The sequence below is a fragment of the Hakea prostrata genome, chromosome 7, assembly GCF_041222555.1.
Source record: "Hakea prostrata isolate BN-2017 chromosome 7, UWA_Hpros_2, whole genome shotgun sequence".
In the NCBI taxonomy this organism is placed as follows: domain Eukaryota; kingdom Viridiplantae; phylum Streptophyta; class Magnoliopsida; order Proteales; family Proteaceae; genus Hakea; species Hakea prostrata.
Window position 1 is genome coordinate 19,166,924 of NC_142606.1, and position 14,275 is coordinate 19,181,198.

The 14,275-nt window shown below is 37.8% G+C and overlaps 3 protein-coding genes and 1 long non-coding RNA gene across 4 annotated transcripts; 2 read left to right on the forward strand and 2 right to left on the reverse strand.

Annotated features, from left to right (window-relative positions):
* The first annotated feature begins 2,404 nt into the window (after nucleotides 1-2,404).
* On the forward strand, nucleotides 2,405-4,945 carry LOC149010334 (cytochrome P450 CYP82D47-like). The gene is made up of 2 exons (XM_089162930.1): nucleotides 2,405-3,352; nucleotides 4,118-4,945. The coding sequence occupies exons 1-2, from the start codon at nucleotides 2,405-2,407 to the stop codon at nucleotides 4,739-4,741; spliced, it is 1,572 nt and encodes a 523-aa protein (XP_089019056.1). The 3' UTR covers nucleotides 4,742-4,945.
* Nucleotides 4,946-5,448: 503 nt separating this feature from the next.
* LOC149010335 (uncharacterized) lies at nucleotides 5,449-7,759 on the forward strand. The gene is made up of 3 exons (XR_016174574.1): nucleotides 5,449-5,664; nucleotides 6,025-6,071; nucleotides 6,323-7,759. It is a non-coding gene; the product is annotated as an uncharacterized LOC149010335 (long non-coding RNA).
* A 226-nt stretch (nucleotides 7,760-7,985) lies between these two features.
* Nucleotides 7,986-10,063, reverse strand: LOC149010336 (cytochrome P450 CYP82D47-like). The gene is made up of 2 exons (XM_089162928.1): nucleotides 9,097-10,063; nucleotides 7,986-8,931 (listed from the first exon to the last, which is right to left on the reverse strand). Exons 1-2 carry the CDS (start codon nucleotides 10,054-10,056, stop codon nucleotides 8,308-8,310), a joined length of 1,584 nt encoding a protein of 527 aa, XP_089019054.1. The 5' UTR covers nucleotides 10,057-10,063; the 3' UTR covers nucleotides 7,986-8,307.
* A 722-nt stretch (nucleotides 10,064-10,785) lies between these two features.
* Nucleotides 10,786-12,614, reverse strand: LOC149010337 (cytochrome P450 CYP82D47-like). Its single transcript, XM_089163185.1, has 2 exons — nucleotides 11,542-12,614; nucleotides 10,786-11,409 (listed from the first exon to the last, which is right to left on the reverse strand). Exons 1-2 carry the CDS (start codon nucleotides 12,505-12,507, stop codon nucleotides 10,786-10,788), a joined length of 1,590 nt encoding a protein of 529 aa, XP_089019311.1. The 5' UTR covers nucleotides 12,508-12,614.
* Between the last annotated feature and the right edge of the window lie 1,661 nt (nucleotides 12,615-14,275).

Below are 14,275 nucleotides of genomic sequence, written 5' to 3' on the forward strand. Positions count from 1 at the left end.
TGGGAACGGAAGAACGGGTTAGAGGCGTTTGATAAAACGGTTCATTCTTCTGTTCTTGAAGAACAGACCGGTCAGAAAAGTGTTATAAAGAACGTTTTTTGCAGAACATCAAAAAGATGTTTTTACCAAAGAACATAAACAGAAGTGATAAAATTTGCTCAAATTGAAACCTTATAATGAGTTTATCAAACACCAACTTATTCTATTAGTGTTCTAAAAATATTTTCAGAACGGATTTATCAAATGCCCATTTTCAAGCAAAGAACGATCTTTTAGCACAAAAACATTAAAAAACGATTTTGCATAAGAACTGGTTTCTCAGAACGGAAACGTTACCAAACGCATACCAAGTAACTAACAAAATGCTGGACACTTGTGGGCCAAATTTTGTTCAATTGCAAACTGTAGAACAATAGAGCACTCATCATCAAACTGTAAAAGGAGATTTGATGGCTAGATTTGTCTTAACATCTCCCTCTATTCATGACCAGAAATTACTCAAAACAAAATAAGTTACACAAATAAAATCGTTAATAAAGTTTCAGAAAATGTTACTACAGGAAATCTAAAATCTTGAAATTAAGTATGTAGAGAAGTATTTGAGAGAACCACAATAGTCGAAGATCAAACTTCTATTAATCTTGATCAAAAGATAGAATTAGTTGTTAATGGAAAAGAAGAACAAAGAAATTAAAGAAAACATCATGCCCTCTTCTTTAGAACTATGGTCTCCTCTTGTTATTGTGTGTGATGTCTAATCTCAAAAATTATCTTTCTTCTTATAGAGGTTTCTTGTCAATTCTACATCCTTTTCAATTTTGTCATTTCCATTGTTCTCTTTAACAATGCAATTCTTTCCAATTCAGTTGTTTTATTTATTCTTCATTGCCAATTCAATGGTTTCCATTATTCCTCCTTGCATATTGATTATTTCCATTCTCCTTATTGTCAATACAATGGTTTTTAATTTAGTCATTTTCCAATTCAACTTATTTCTTAAATGTCTAATCACAAGAGGGAAAAAAATATTTGTTTGTTGAGTTAAAATATTTTATGAAAATCTTATAAATGTGGACAAAATCAAATATCCAGATTTGGACATAATTAATCAAATCTTCCATCTTAAGTTAGGTCTGGTTCTTAATTTGATTTGATTTTAAAAATGTAGCTAACTGGTTTTAGACCATTGTTATATATATATATATATATATATATATATATATATATATATATATATATATAACATTTTAAAATTCAAATGACATTTTGTATTATAGGCGATTCGGCGAATCTCGCCGAGATGTCGCTGTTGTGCATTGAATCGATTGTGAAATCAAAGAGATTTCGCACTTTGGATGGGTCTAACATGATCGATTTTATCAAGTACAAAAACATAGTTTAAATTTGAAAATCAATTCAAATTCCTTGAACCACATGAAGAGCTTGCGTTTGGCTTCAGTAATTGCGCAATACCGAGTTGCCTACGGTCTAGATCTAAAGTAGTTCCAAATCAATTCTCGAATCTCTCGTTTTGTTTTTTTTTTTTTAAATTTTATTTTAGTGGTGTAGTTCCAAAAATAATAATTTGGTCTAGATTGTCCAGAATTGATTTGGATCACAGGGAATTCAGTACTCTATATTAATTGCACAACACTAAGTACAACCCGAAAAGCTTTGGACCTACATCTTGTACTAAAAATCATAAATCAGGCCCTAAGGGCTTTATTGAAGACCTAAAACTACCAACCAAGATCAACAGGTTTTCTTCCATTAATAGAAGCAAAATCCAAAAATCAAAGTCACCAGGGTCACCGGTCGTGGGGGTGACGGCTATGGGTCAAAGTCTAGAAAGCAGAAATGAAGTGGAGCAATAAGAAAAGGAAAAAGAATATGGAGTGTATACAACGGCAATTGACTTCCATTTGGAAAAACAATAGTTGAATATAATATTGCATGGAATTTCAGTCATAGGCCTAGACTTAGAAAATGTGGTCGTCCGAGTTTGGAACCTGGGAGAGGCTAAGGCACTTTTTCCATGGAGATAAACAAATTGATTTCATATGTTCAACTTCACTACCGTGTATTTAATGGACAGCACCATACTGTGCAAGGCTGAATTTTCAATTTTCAGAAGGTATTGCGTATTTAGTGCGCAACATTCAAGTCCGCCATAAGAATTATAGGTGATTACCAGTTGTTAACTGACTTACCAGGAAACTCCATTCACTAATTTCAACATTGAAAACAAGGAAGTTGGTCAGCCGCCACAGAAGAAATAGTCTTAAGCTGCAGAGTCAAACTCTCAATGAACGAGAATCCTGAAGCAGTGTGGAAGAAAATCTTTTAGACATATACATATAAATACCAAACACAGCTCTTTACTTCTATATTCCACCATTCACAAATGGAAGATCTTCTTCTCCAATACCAACCACTTCTAGCCATTGTTGCCCTAATATTCCTCCACCATCTATGGAGAGGAACAAGGTCTGTTACTTCCCAAAACACCAAACAAGCCCCAGAACCATCTGGTGCCTTACCCATTATAGGTCACCTTCACTTACTAATGGGTCAAGTTCCCCTAGCTCGAACACTCGCTGCCATTGCCGACAAGTATGGTCCAGCGGTGACGCTTCGTCTCGGCGCTCATAACGCCCTCCTTATCAGCGGGCGTGAGGTGATCAAAGAGTGTTTCACTACCCAAGATAAGATCTTGGCTACAAGACCAGCTGTGGCTGCAGGCAAATACTTGGGCTACAACTATGCTGTCTTTGGGTTTGCACCTCAAGGGCCTTACTGGCGTGAGATTAAGAAGATAAGCTCTCTTGAGCTCCTCTCCAAAACCCGTCTTGACATGCTCAAGCATGTAAGAACCAATGAAGTAAACACATGCATCAAAGAGTTGTATTCAAACTGGGTCAAGAACAAAAGTGCAGGTCCAGTAATTGTGGAAATGAATAAATGGTTTCGTCGCTTAACCTTCAATACCATTACGAAGCTTGTTGCTGGGAAACGATATTTTGGTACCGTAGACGCTGATGGAGATGATGATGAAGCTAAGAGATTTGAGAAAGGTTTAGAAGAACTTGCACGTTTAACTGTGATCTTTGTAGTATCTGATGCACTACCTTGTCTTGAATGGATGGATTTGCAAGGACATTTGAAAGCCATGAAATGTGTTGCTAAGGAAATGGATTGTTTAATTGGGAGTTGGTTAGAAGATCACAAGCAGAAACTTCAAGCCCCAGGTGATGAACAGGATTTCATTGATGTGATGCTGTCGACATTTCCAGATCAAGATAAGTTAATATATAGCTATGATCGTGATACTGTCATCAAGGCTACAGTACTGGTTATGTCTCTTATCATTTAGTTTCTGCTTCACATCATGGTTTTGACTTATCATTTAGGTCCTTTATTCCTCTTTGTCTTTTCCAATTAAATTCCCACCAAGATAAGGTCTGTGTGCAGTTTTATCCTAGAAATTTTTATTCAGAGACTATTTTGATGCCTCGACCTTAGAGTACAACCACAAATTAGCGATCATTATGCAAAAACCACCCTTGACAAGATAACCCTTTTGATATTTCTAATATTTACGCTAACACCTGAGGGTATCAATCTCGAGTTTGGATCATCTCCCCCGACGACGAGCTCTCTGTGCACCTGAAGATTGTTGACCACATATTACAAGGGGTCCACAGGGTTTGGGTGATGAAATTTTTTTCAATGTTCTATTATTTTTTACTTATTAGCCCTACATAATTTGTGGTTGTAACGCCATAAGGAGAGCACACCCGTCAGGAGAGATGATCCACACTACTCAATCTCATGGGTGGTTGATTTTTCTCTTTTCTATCAAACCCCAGCTTGGGCAAACCCTCATACTTTTCATTATGTCCAATTATTTTGCCAATTGAAGACAGCGACTGAATTGAATTTGATAGATCAATATGAGATTATTGAGTCTATTAGCTCCTTACAAAATTTGCAGCCCTCATTAGACCTGTTATTTAGTTTGAAAAACTGAGTTTTTCCATGAATTAACATGTTCTGCAATTAGTTTTCTCCTTATTCTTACTACCTTCTGTTGTTTGATTGGGTTTTCTATTTGCAGACACTAATTGTAGGTGGCTCTGAAACCACATTCCTCTCCTTAACCTGGGCGCTTTCTTTACTGTTGAACCATCCACATGAGTTAAAAAAGGCTCAAGATGAGTTGGATTTCCATGTTGGCAGAGAAAGACATGTAGATGAGTCAGATATAAAGAACCTTGTGTATCTCCAAGCCATCGTCAAAGAAACATTACGTCTATACCCACCTGGACCAGTATTGCCTCGTCAAGCCATGGAAGATTGTCAATTGGGTGGTTATCATGTTCCAAAAGGCACTCGTTTACTTGTGAACATATGGAAACTACACAGAGACCCTAATGTGTGGTCAGATCCTGATGAGTTTCGACCAGAGAGATTTCTCACAGCTCATGCTAACTTAGATTTTAAGGCTCAACAACACGATTACATCCCTTTCAGTGCTGGCAGACGGCCATGCCCTGGGATTGCCTTGGCCACCCAGGTCTTCCACTTGGCTCTTGCTCGTGTTCTTCATGGGTTTGATTTGATGAACCCTTTTCATGCATCAGTGGACATGAGTGAAGGTGCAAGCATCACATTACCCAAAGCCACGCCTCTTCAAGTTGTTCTGACCCCACGTCTTCATTCGAAGTTGTATCAAGAATAGATTAATTCATATGGCTGCCTCAGACTCTGAAAATTTCTTGTAGTTTTTTTAGGTTCTACCGTATCAAATTCTCAATACACATCACTGGTCCAAAAGTGAAAGAAATTGAATTTACTTGAATTTTTTATATCGATACCTATTATTGTGTCAAATATTTTGTATTATTATTTTTTTTAGGAAGGCTGTAGCTGAGCCGTGTGTAAATTGCTTGGCTGAACGGTCCTAAAAATCTTACCATTAAATTTGGTAAAATTAAAATTTAGACCGTTTATCATAAACTATTCATATTTGACTCAAGACGGAACATAAATACCCTGCTCTTGTAGACCCAATTAAATGCAATATGATCTAACTGACCAATCACAAGGTAGAACGCCAAGCTTGACTGAAGTTTTGGGAAATAGGGTCAGTTTGACTTGGTGTAGACCAGTCAGTTAAAGCAGAGAAACGATTAGATTACTAATTAATATATGTTTATCGTAATTAATATAGATACCAAGGTTTAAAGTATTTTACGATACCATAGTATACTAGTTGATACGTATCCATATTTGACCCAACTGATAAGATACATCTCGATACGTCTCTCCTTTGAATTACACTAAAATACATTAGCTGGAGTGATACAGGACGATATGTCTCTTAAAATCAAATGATAAAGGCAGCCCGTGTTGAGAGAAGCTTTTAGATTAGATTCCAGCATTCCCCACAATTTTCTATTTTGTTTGTCCCGCCGTTCTTCACAACTCTTTGTCTCTTCCCACTCAAGAAGTGCAAGGAACGAATAGCCAACTTTACCGTAACAACTTTTGGTGAGAAATTCTGCAACTCGCAAAGGAACTTCCAAAAAGATCTCATTCCCTTCATAGAAAAACCCTACTCTGACAAGTGACAACTCAAAGGAACTATTTTGCAAATTGTGGGTGAGAAATTTCGAGCGACTTCTTGTATTTTAAGTTTCCGACGATTTAGGGTTTCAAGAATCTGAGTTGCCGTTTAATATCATCTCTGCTCCTCCTTCTTCATTCAAGACAAGATCATAAAACATACAAGTTTTTCTTTTCTTTTGCATCTGATTTTATTGATTAGTTTCGTCATGAATCACAAAAATAGTCTCAGGGCTTTACGCTTTAATCATGTTGCTACATGATGTTTAATAGTATCTCAAAATGTGATGGGTACTTAAGTGGTTAATACTGAGATGGATTCTTAAACGGCTAATCTTTAAGGCATTTGTGCTGGTCTAATACTTTGCGGCAACTTAATTTCATTTTTATTTGCAGAGACCAATAGATACTTTTCCAACAATTTTTGGGCATGAAGCAGTCGGGTAATTCCTATGTTGAATCTCTTTAAGAACCCAATATTGGGTGTCTACTTTCAGGTCCTGATTACGTTGATCTTGTTTATGTTAAAAACAAATGTGATATACTGTGGATGCAGATGGTGCTTCTTTTTTTTTGTTTTTTTTTCCCCGCATTCTCTCATTGTAAGAGGTGTCACTTCGCTTGCTTTTATTTTCTGCTGCATTTCTCTCTGTTTTGATTTCTTTTCCCAAGATTCCTTTATCTATGATTTTAGTTATCGAAGAGCAGAGGAAGCTTACTCTGAGCTGCATTCCAAACATTCAGGTCAGCAAAAAATGTTGGTTCTCTCTTCATTTTAGTGCAATCTTCAAATATGTCTAGAAACAAGCAAGCAAATTAATCAAGGTTCTAAGACCTTAGGTACTCCATTACTCTTTGTTTCAAACAGGTCTTGTTCATGATGTCCAAATTTTCACTAATTGCCATATGTTGCAGCATCCAAAGAGGAGACGATGTAGAGTTTTCTAATGTCATGGTTCACAGAAGCTTGTGGACATCAACTAGGAGGCGATGATTTTAGTTTCTTGGAGAGATTTTCACTTTACAGTAAAGATTTTATGAATCTTGTTGATCTGAACTTTGTCCATGTAATTTGAGAACAAATTCTTTTTATCAATTCCCGATTTTTCTTATGGGGGCATTAGGAAGGTTTCTCTCTGAAAATATCATTGAGAATAGTTCAGCTAGTATTTACTGGCTATGATGGAGCACACTAGACTAATTCAACTCTTTTGGAGGGAGTATTAGTTGTAAGTTATTGTTGTCTTACATTTTCAACTTATGTTGTTGTTCATGCTATTGTTTTGTTTGAGGGAAGGGCAAGCTTGGATTAATGAGAACTTAATCATTACCTTAACTCTCATAATCCATAGCAAAACCATACCCTTGATCAAAATGTACACATGTAACTTTTACTATATATTGTTTGATTGCATACAATCAAGCCTTGCACTCAAAAGCTCTATTTTGTTGTGATAATCTTTCACACAAACTTTGGTGCTTAGTAAGATCCCTTTCTAAGTCCCTCAAGGTAGTTTTGAACAACTGTGGACGATGGACCTTTTCATTGTATGATCCCCTAAGAGACCAGAAGAGTATTTTTTGGACAATATATATTGTAGTCTTATTGTAGGGACCAATGAAATTGTTTAGGCAAGGAATAGAATGTAAGGATGTAATCCTTAGCTATAGGCTATTACTACAGATTTCTTTACATTTTATTGTGGAAAATTCCGCGATTATATGCACTTTTTGTTGTAGTGGATGACACACATACCATTGTGTGGTTATTTATGCAGTTGTGTCTTATTTATGGCATTCTCACTCTCCTCACCTTTTATTGGGCTATATGCCATTTTTATGGATTTTGTTTTCTCCTTTGAGTCCTCTATATCTTTTGTTTGTGAATGTTTCTTGGCCTCTATCAAAATGATGGTATATACCTAGTCCATGTTGAAAGTTTCTTCATCACTTGTTTTCTTCTTGCTGTTTGAATTAATGAAAGAATGTTGATATGATTTGGACTTAATTTGCTGCCTAATTGAAACACTTCAGTGTTGTAAGACATCGAACCATTCTTATGTAGAACTTGATACTTGTAATTGTTATAGAAGTTGCGGGAGGCGGATCATCTGGGAAGACTATCGTCTTATGATTAGGGCACCGGGGAGGCTCTAATTCTAGCAATCCTGTGTAAGATGATTGAGAGGTACAGATTTCCAACGAGAATCAACCAAGAGATAACCAAGGTCTTCTCGACCTTTATATATGTTGATTGTTATGTACCGACGCTTGTTAGCATGGAGTTAGCGTGTTGTGCTTGTTAATCAGGTATTTTTGCTTTAAGAGACTTCTAATTCTAGCAATCCTAGTGATAAAGATGATTGAGATTTCATTGGCTATTCAAAGATTTCTCAAACAAGAGAATCAACTCAATGAGATAATCCAAGTTGTCTTGCAGCTATACTGAACCTTTTTCAGGACGTGACTAATGATGTTTCCTTACAAGATGATAGACATGTAGAAAGCTTACCAAGGAACACTTACCAAAAAGAAAAGGAGAGGTAAAGACGACATATGATACTAATCGAAAGTTAAAAGTAAAACAAACATCGTCAAATAGAACCCCAGCAACTATTACTAACACTATGACATTGATTGATAGCATCCCTCCCACCACATGATAAGAACCACAAGGAACTATTCATAAAGCTTAGAGTGAAGGCGTGGGGAGAGCAGAACTTCCAAAGGAGTTTTCTTGGGAAGGGTGAGGCCTAAAGCTTCACTCATGTCGATGGGTTCAGATGAAGGGGTCTCCATATCGAATCCATGTAGCAAACGAGCCAATGTAAAGTGTAAGAACTGCATAGCGAAAGTGATACCTGGACAAGATCGCACCCCAGAGCCAAAAGGAATGAACTCAAATTGCTGACCCCTTACATCTATATTTACATTTGTCGTAAGAAATCTCTCCGGCTGGAATTTGTGAGGATTTTCCCAAATACGAGGATCTCTATGCAATTTCCAAATGTTTGCAAGTAATTGTGTGCCTTTTGGAACATCATATCCTCCCACTTTACAGTCTTCCATAGCTTCATGAGGTACTCCTAAGGGCGTAGCAGGATATAGACGCATGGATTCCTTGATGATTGCATGTAGGAATACCATGTTTTTTATATCTGATTCTTCGACATGTCTATCTCTACCAACATGTGCGTCCAACTCATCTTGGGCCTTTTTCAATACATGGCGGTTGTTTAGCAGTAAAGAGAGGGTCCATGTCAAGGTGACTGATGATGTTTCCGAACCACCTGCTATTAAAGCCTGTGGATTTTGAAGAAGATAAGACAAACAAATACTATCGATGTGATTATAGAGGGAAGATGTCAATAGAGTCAATAAAATGATATGCTAGACATAAATCAGATAAAACAAGGAGAGAGATAGACACACATGACGAGATGTCAACAAAAACAAGAAGAAACATACCAATATAGTTGCTTTGATGATGGTATCCCCAGTATAACTAGTATTTATATCATTGTCAACATGAATCATTGATAGCATCACATCAATAAAGTCTAGTTGACCTTCTGTCTTATCAGAAGATAGTGCCTTGGTACGATGTTCCTCAAGCCAATTTCCAAGTATAGAGTCTACATCCTTAGCAACACGTTTCATAGATCTCAAATACCCCCCTAAGTCCAACCATTTGAGAAAAGGAAATGGGAGCACATCCGAGATCACAGGCACTGCAAACAATTTCATAATCTCATCAGATGCTTTTCGGAATCTCCGTGCCTCATCTTCATATCGGACATCAACGTTGCCAAAATATCGTTTGCCAGCAATCATCTTGGTGATGACATTAAAGCTTAGATGCTCAAACCATTGCTTCATCTCTATTTTGACAAGCTTGGTTTCCTTGCTATTCATGGTCCAAAGAGAGTACAACTCTTTAATACTAAAATCTATTTCATTGATTCTTACATACTTGAGCATCTCAAGCCTTGTCTTGGAGAGAAGCTCAACTGTGGCTATCTTTCTAATCTCACGCCAATACGGTCCATAAGGGGCAAACCCCATTATGGAGTTATCATAGCCAATATTCTTCCCTGCAGCAGTAGATGGGCGTGTAGCAAAAACCCTATCATTGACAGTGAAGCACTCCTTAATCAACTCCCAACTACTTACAACCAAGGTACGACGTAGACCAAGCCGAAGCATAAAGACCGGCCCATATTTATCAGCCATGGCACCAAGGATTCGAGCGGCCATCTCTCCTCCACCAAGCAAACGAAGATGACCAAGAACTGGCAACGCACCAGAAGGTTCAGGGGCCAACCTCCATTTGCTTTTGTTACTGATCACCTTTCCTCTGCAGTGGTTGTAGATCAAGATTAAGGCAACAAAAACTGCCGCTGCTTGTACTAGAAAACCTATCTCCATGATCTGATTATGGTGATTATTTCTTGAAACTAGGCAAGCTTCAGTTGATATTTATAATAGTTATCGATATCTGCCCTTTTTTTAATTTTTAAAATTTTTTTTAGTGTTGTTGAAAAGCCTTCTTTGAGTTCTCTTAGGCGGACAGCTAATAGTGACTTGTCTTTTCAGTGGAAAATTTATTATTTACCACCTAAAAAAAAAAAGGTCACAGATGCAATTAGGGTTTTGTCTTTCTTCCCTCACGCTCAATTAATAATAGAAAGTCAAGTTGCATGTGGTTATACAGTTCATTGATTAATCATAGCAAGAAATTAAGAACAAGAAACGTAGCAATAAGGACCAATTAGCCAATGACAGGTTAAAATTTTTTAAGCTATCTTATTTTCATATGTGGGTTATGATAACTCCTGGTGATGACATGCATGATGTTAAATGGTCCACAACATTTTATAAATGCACTCTTGGTGATGACATGCATGATGTTAAATGGTCCTAACTCCTAACATCATTGTCTTTTTTTTTTATATATATTTAATTATTATTTTAATTCTAGAGTTGAATTTTTTTTTGAAATAGATAATAAATAATGCGTCAAATACTCCTAGATGCATCTATGATACATGACTAATATGTTTACTATAGCATTCATTGTATACTTCAAAATCCCCATAATCATATGTGAATGGATTGCATGCCATCCATGATCATAATAGGAACCACCAGCTGCAATTATTCGTAAAGCTTAGATGGAAGGCGTGGGGAGAGCAAAACTTCCAAAGGAGTTGTTTTGTGAAGGGCAAGGTTTAAGCCTTCACTCAGATCTATTGGCTCACATGAAGGGGTATCTAAATTGAATTTATGTAGTAGACGAGCCATTGTTAAGTGTAAGATCTGCATGGCGAAGGTCATACCCGGGCAAGATCGCACCCCAAAGCCAAAAGGAATGAACTCAAACTGCTTACCCCTCACATCTACAGTAGCATGTGTAGTGAGAAATCTCTCAGGTTTGAATTCATGAGGGTCAGACCAAATACGAGGATCTCTGTGCAATTTCCAAATGTTTGCCAATAATTGTGTGCCTTTTGGAACATCATTTCCACCCACCTTGCAGTCTTCCATGGCTTCATGAGGTAATGCTATGGGTGCAGCAGGATATAGACGCATTGATTCTTTGACAATTGCATGTAAGTACACCAAATTCTTCGTATCTAATTCTTCCACATGTTTGTCACTACCGACATTATTGTCCAATTCATCTTGTGCCTTCTTTAATACATGGCGGTTGTTTAGTAGTAAAGACAGCGTCCATGTCAAGGTGGCTGATGATGTTTCTGAAGCAGCTGATATTAGTCCCTGTGTGATGTAAAGCAAGTGAAAGGAATAAATTAGACGCCATTAATGGAGGAGATTGAGGGATGTAGACACACATGCCAATCAAAAAGCTAGAGATAAAATGAAAATCATCAAAAAGAAAAAGAAACATACCGTTAAAGTTCCCTTGGTGATGGTTTCTGCATCGTAACTAGACCTCAAATTATTGTTAACATGAATGGCCGACAACATCACATCAATGAAGTCTAATTCATCTTCCATCTTTTCAGAAGATAGGGCCTTTCTACGATGTTCGTTAAGCCAATTTTCAATTATAGAGTCTAGTTCTTTAGCAACACGCCTCATGGATCTCAAATACCCCCCTAAGTCCAACCATCTGAGAAAAGGGAATGGGAGCACATCTGAAATCACAAACACCCCAGCTAGATATGAAAACTCATCAATTGCTTTTCTGAATCTTCGAGCCTCTTCCTCATATCCAGCATCAGGGTTTCCAAAATATCGTTTGCCAACAATTACTTTGGAAATGATATTGAAAGTTAGATGCTCAAACCATTGCTTCATCTCAATTTTAACAAGATGGGTACCCTTGTTTTGCATTAGCTCCCAGCTGGAGTACAACTGTTTAATGCTGACATCTACTTCGCCGATTCTTGCATGTTTGAGCATCTCAAGCCTTGTTTTGGAGAGGAGCTCAACTGTGACTATCTTTCTAATCTCACGCCAATATGATCCATAAGGGGCGAACCCCATATTCGCATAATCATAACCAAGTTGCTTCCCAACTGCGCAAAGAGGCCGTGTAGCAAAAACCCTGTCATTGATATTGAAGCAGTCCTTCATCATCTCCCAACTACTCACGACTAGGGTACGATGATGACCAAGCCGAAGCATAAAGGCCGGCCCATGTGTATCTGCCATGGCACCAAGGATTCGAGCAACCGATAACTTTTGTCCGGCAAAAAAAAGCAGGTGACCAAGAAGTGGCAAGGCACCAGATGGTTCAGGGGGCAACCTCCACTTGCTTTTGTGACTGTTGGCCTTTACTCTCCATTGGCTGTAGAACAAGAACAGGGCAACAAAAATTGCAACTGCTTGTATCAGAAAAGCAATCTCCATGGCTGAGTCTGGAAATTGTTGGGGCTAGGTAGGCAAGCTTCTCTTGATTCTTGTTATAGTTTATACATCTCAGATTCTATTGTAATTTCTCTTTTCAAAAGTAGTAAGATTTGTGGGGTAATAGAGAAGATCTGGTTATTTGTCTGTTGCTGACTGCTTACGTTTTATAATTATCTTATGTTCATGTAAATATGATACATTTGCTGACTTTAGCCCCAAGAAAATAAATAAAATTGTCTGGGTTTTGCGTTTTCTTCCACGCATCCAATTGACAGAGAGACAATTAACTTAAAGTAAATCATAAAATGTGGAATAATTAGACGGATCGAACAATGAATCTGGGCTGTCGCGCGGCTGCCTAAACTGGGATCTTCATCCGTTCCAATTTCCACCCCTTCAATTTCCTTTAATTTATATATAAGATTGTTACACATGACAATTAATTATCCAATAGTCGGAATTGAACTCAATTAGGAATTGAATGTAATATATTCCTAAAATTGCCAATGGAAGGATAGTACAGTGGTTGAGAACTCACCTCTCAGTGGAGAGATTGTGGGTTCAATCATTACCGGCGGCATATGTAATTATCCCAACCCCAATTTCCCTATATATAAAAAGCGCTTTGTTTAAAAAAAAAAAAATCCCTAAAATTAAGCATCAAGATAAGAAGAAAGACAAATTGAGAGAAATTTTAGGTATTCATACATTCAAATCTTAGTCGAATTTTAATTGTGATCGTCGGATAATTAACTGTCATGTGTCACAATCCTATATATATAAATTAAAAGGGGTACCACTGGGGGTGGTGGTCTAGTGGTCCCAAGCTCACTCCCAAGTGGTTTGGTAAACCTCATGTCCCAGTTTGAATCCCCTTTGCTCCTCTGTTTCTTGCATTGGACAGTTGTGTGTTCTTTGGCCTGGGCATGAGCCCGGCCGTTATTTTCCCCGGGGGGGCGGGGGGGGGGGGGGGCCCCCCCGCTGCGGGCGGGCGGCCCCCCCCCCCCCCCCCCCCCCCCCCGAAATTGGGTCAACCGGCTCGTGAACTATATTATACCTCCGGTGGGGCTCCGCTGACGGGGCCAGTGCTTGCGCTGGTAGTGCACACGGCTAATGCTTGCATAGGTCGCACTCAATAAAAAGTATGAACATTGCGTAGCGGGGGGCGCTAGGTCGCTGCTACTGCATCCACTCTTTTCTTTTACCCCAAACAAAAAAAAAAAAGAATTACAAGGGGGGGGAATTCTTGAGGATGTGAATTTCTTGAGTAGTGTCACTTTGGCACTGCTCCCAAGCAAGATCTGATCCATAAATATCAACCTAGGAGATTATAAAAAACATTAATTAAAGCCAATGAAATGATGACACGCTAAAGTGTTTGAATTATTATTACAAAAAAATGTTTAAAAACTTGAGTTGACAATCCAAGAAAATGTATATTTAGCTACAACTTTTTAGAAGTGTAAGGTGTGTATTTTCAGTGACACTTTTTTGTTATATGTTGAAAAATGCATGGGAGGTAGAAGGTGTATATATTTGGTGATAATGTTTAAAAAATGTTGGAGAAATTTTTTGCCGTATATGGTTTTCCATAATGTTTGCAACCATTGCCAAACATGATTTTTGCCGACGGTTTTAGAATTTTCATCGCTAAATATAATTTGTTGTCCACATTTTTCTGAAACCATTGGCAAATATCATTCTTTTTCATGATAGTTCAAAGTGTCACTGCAGCACTATAGACCACAGTGCGACCAAAGGGAAAGCA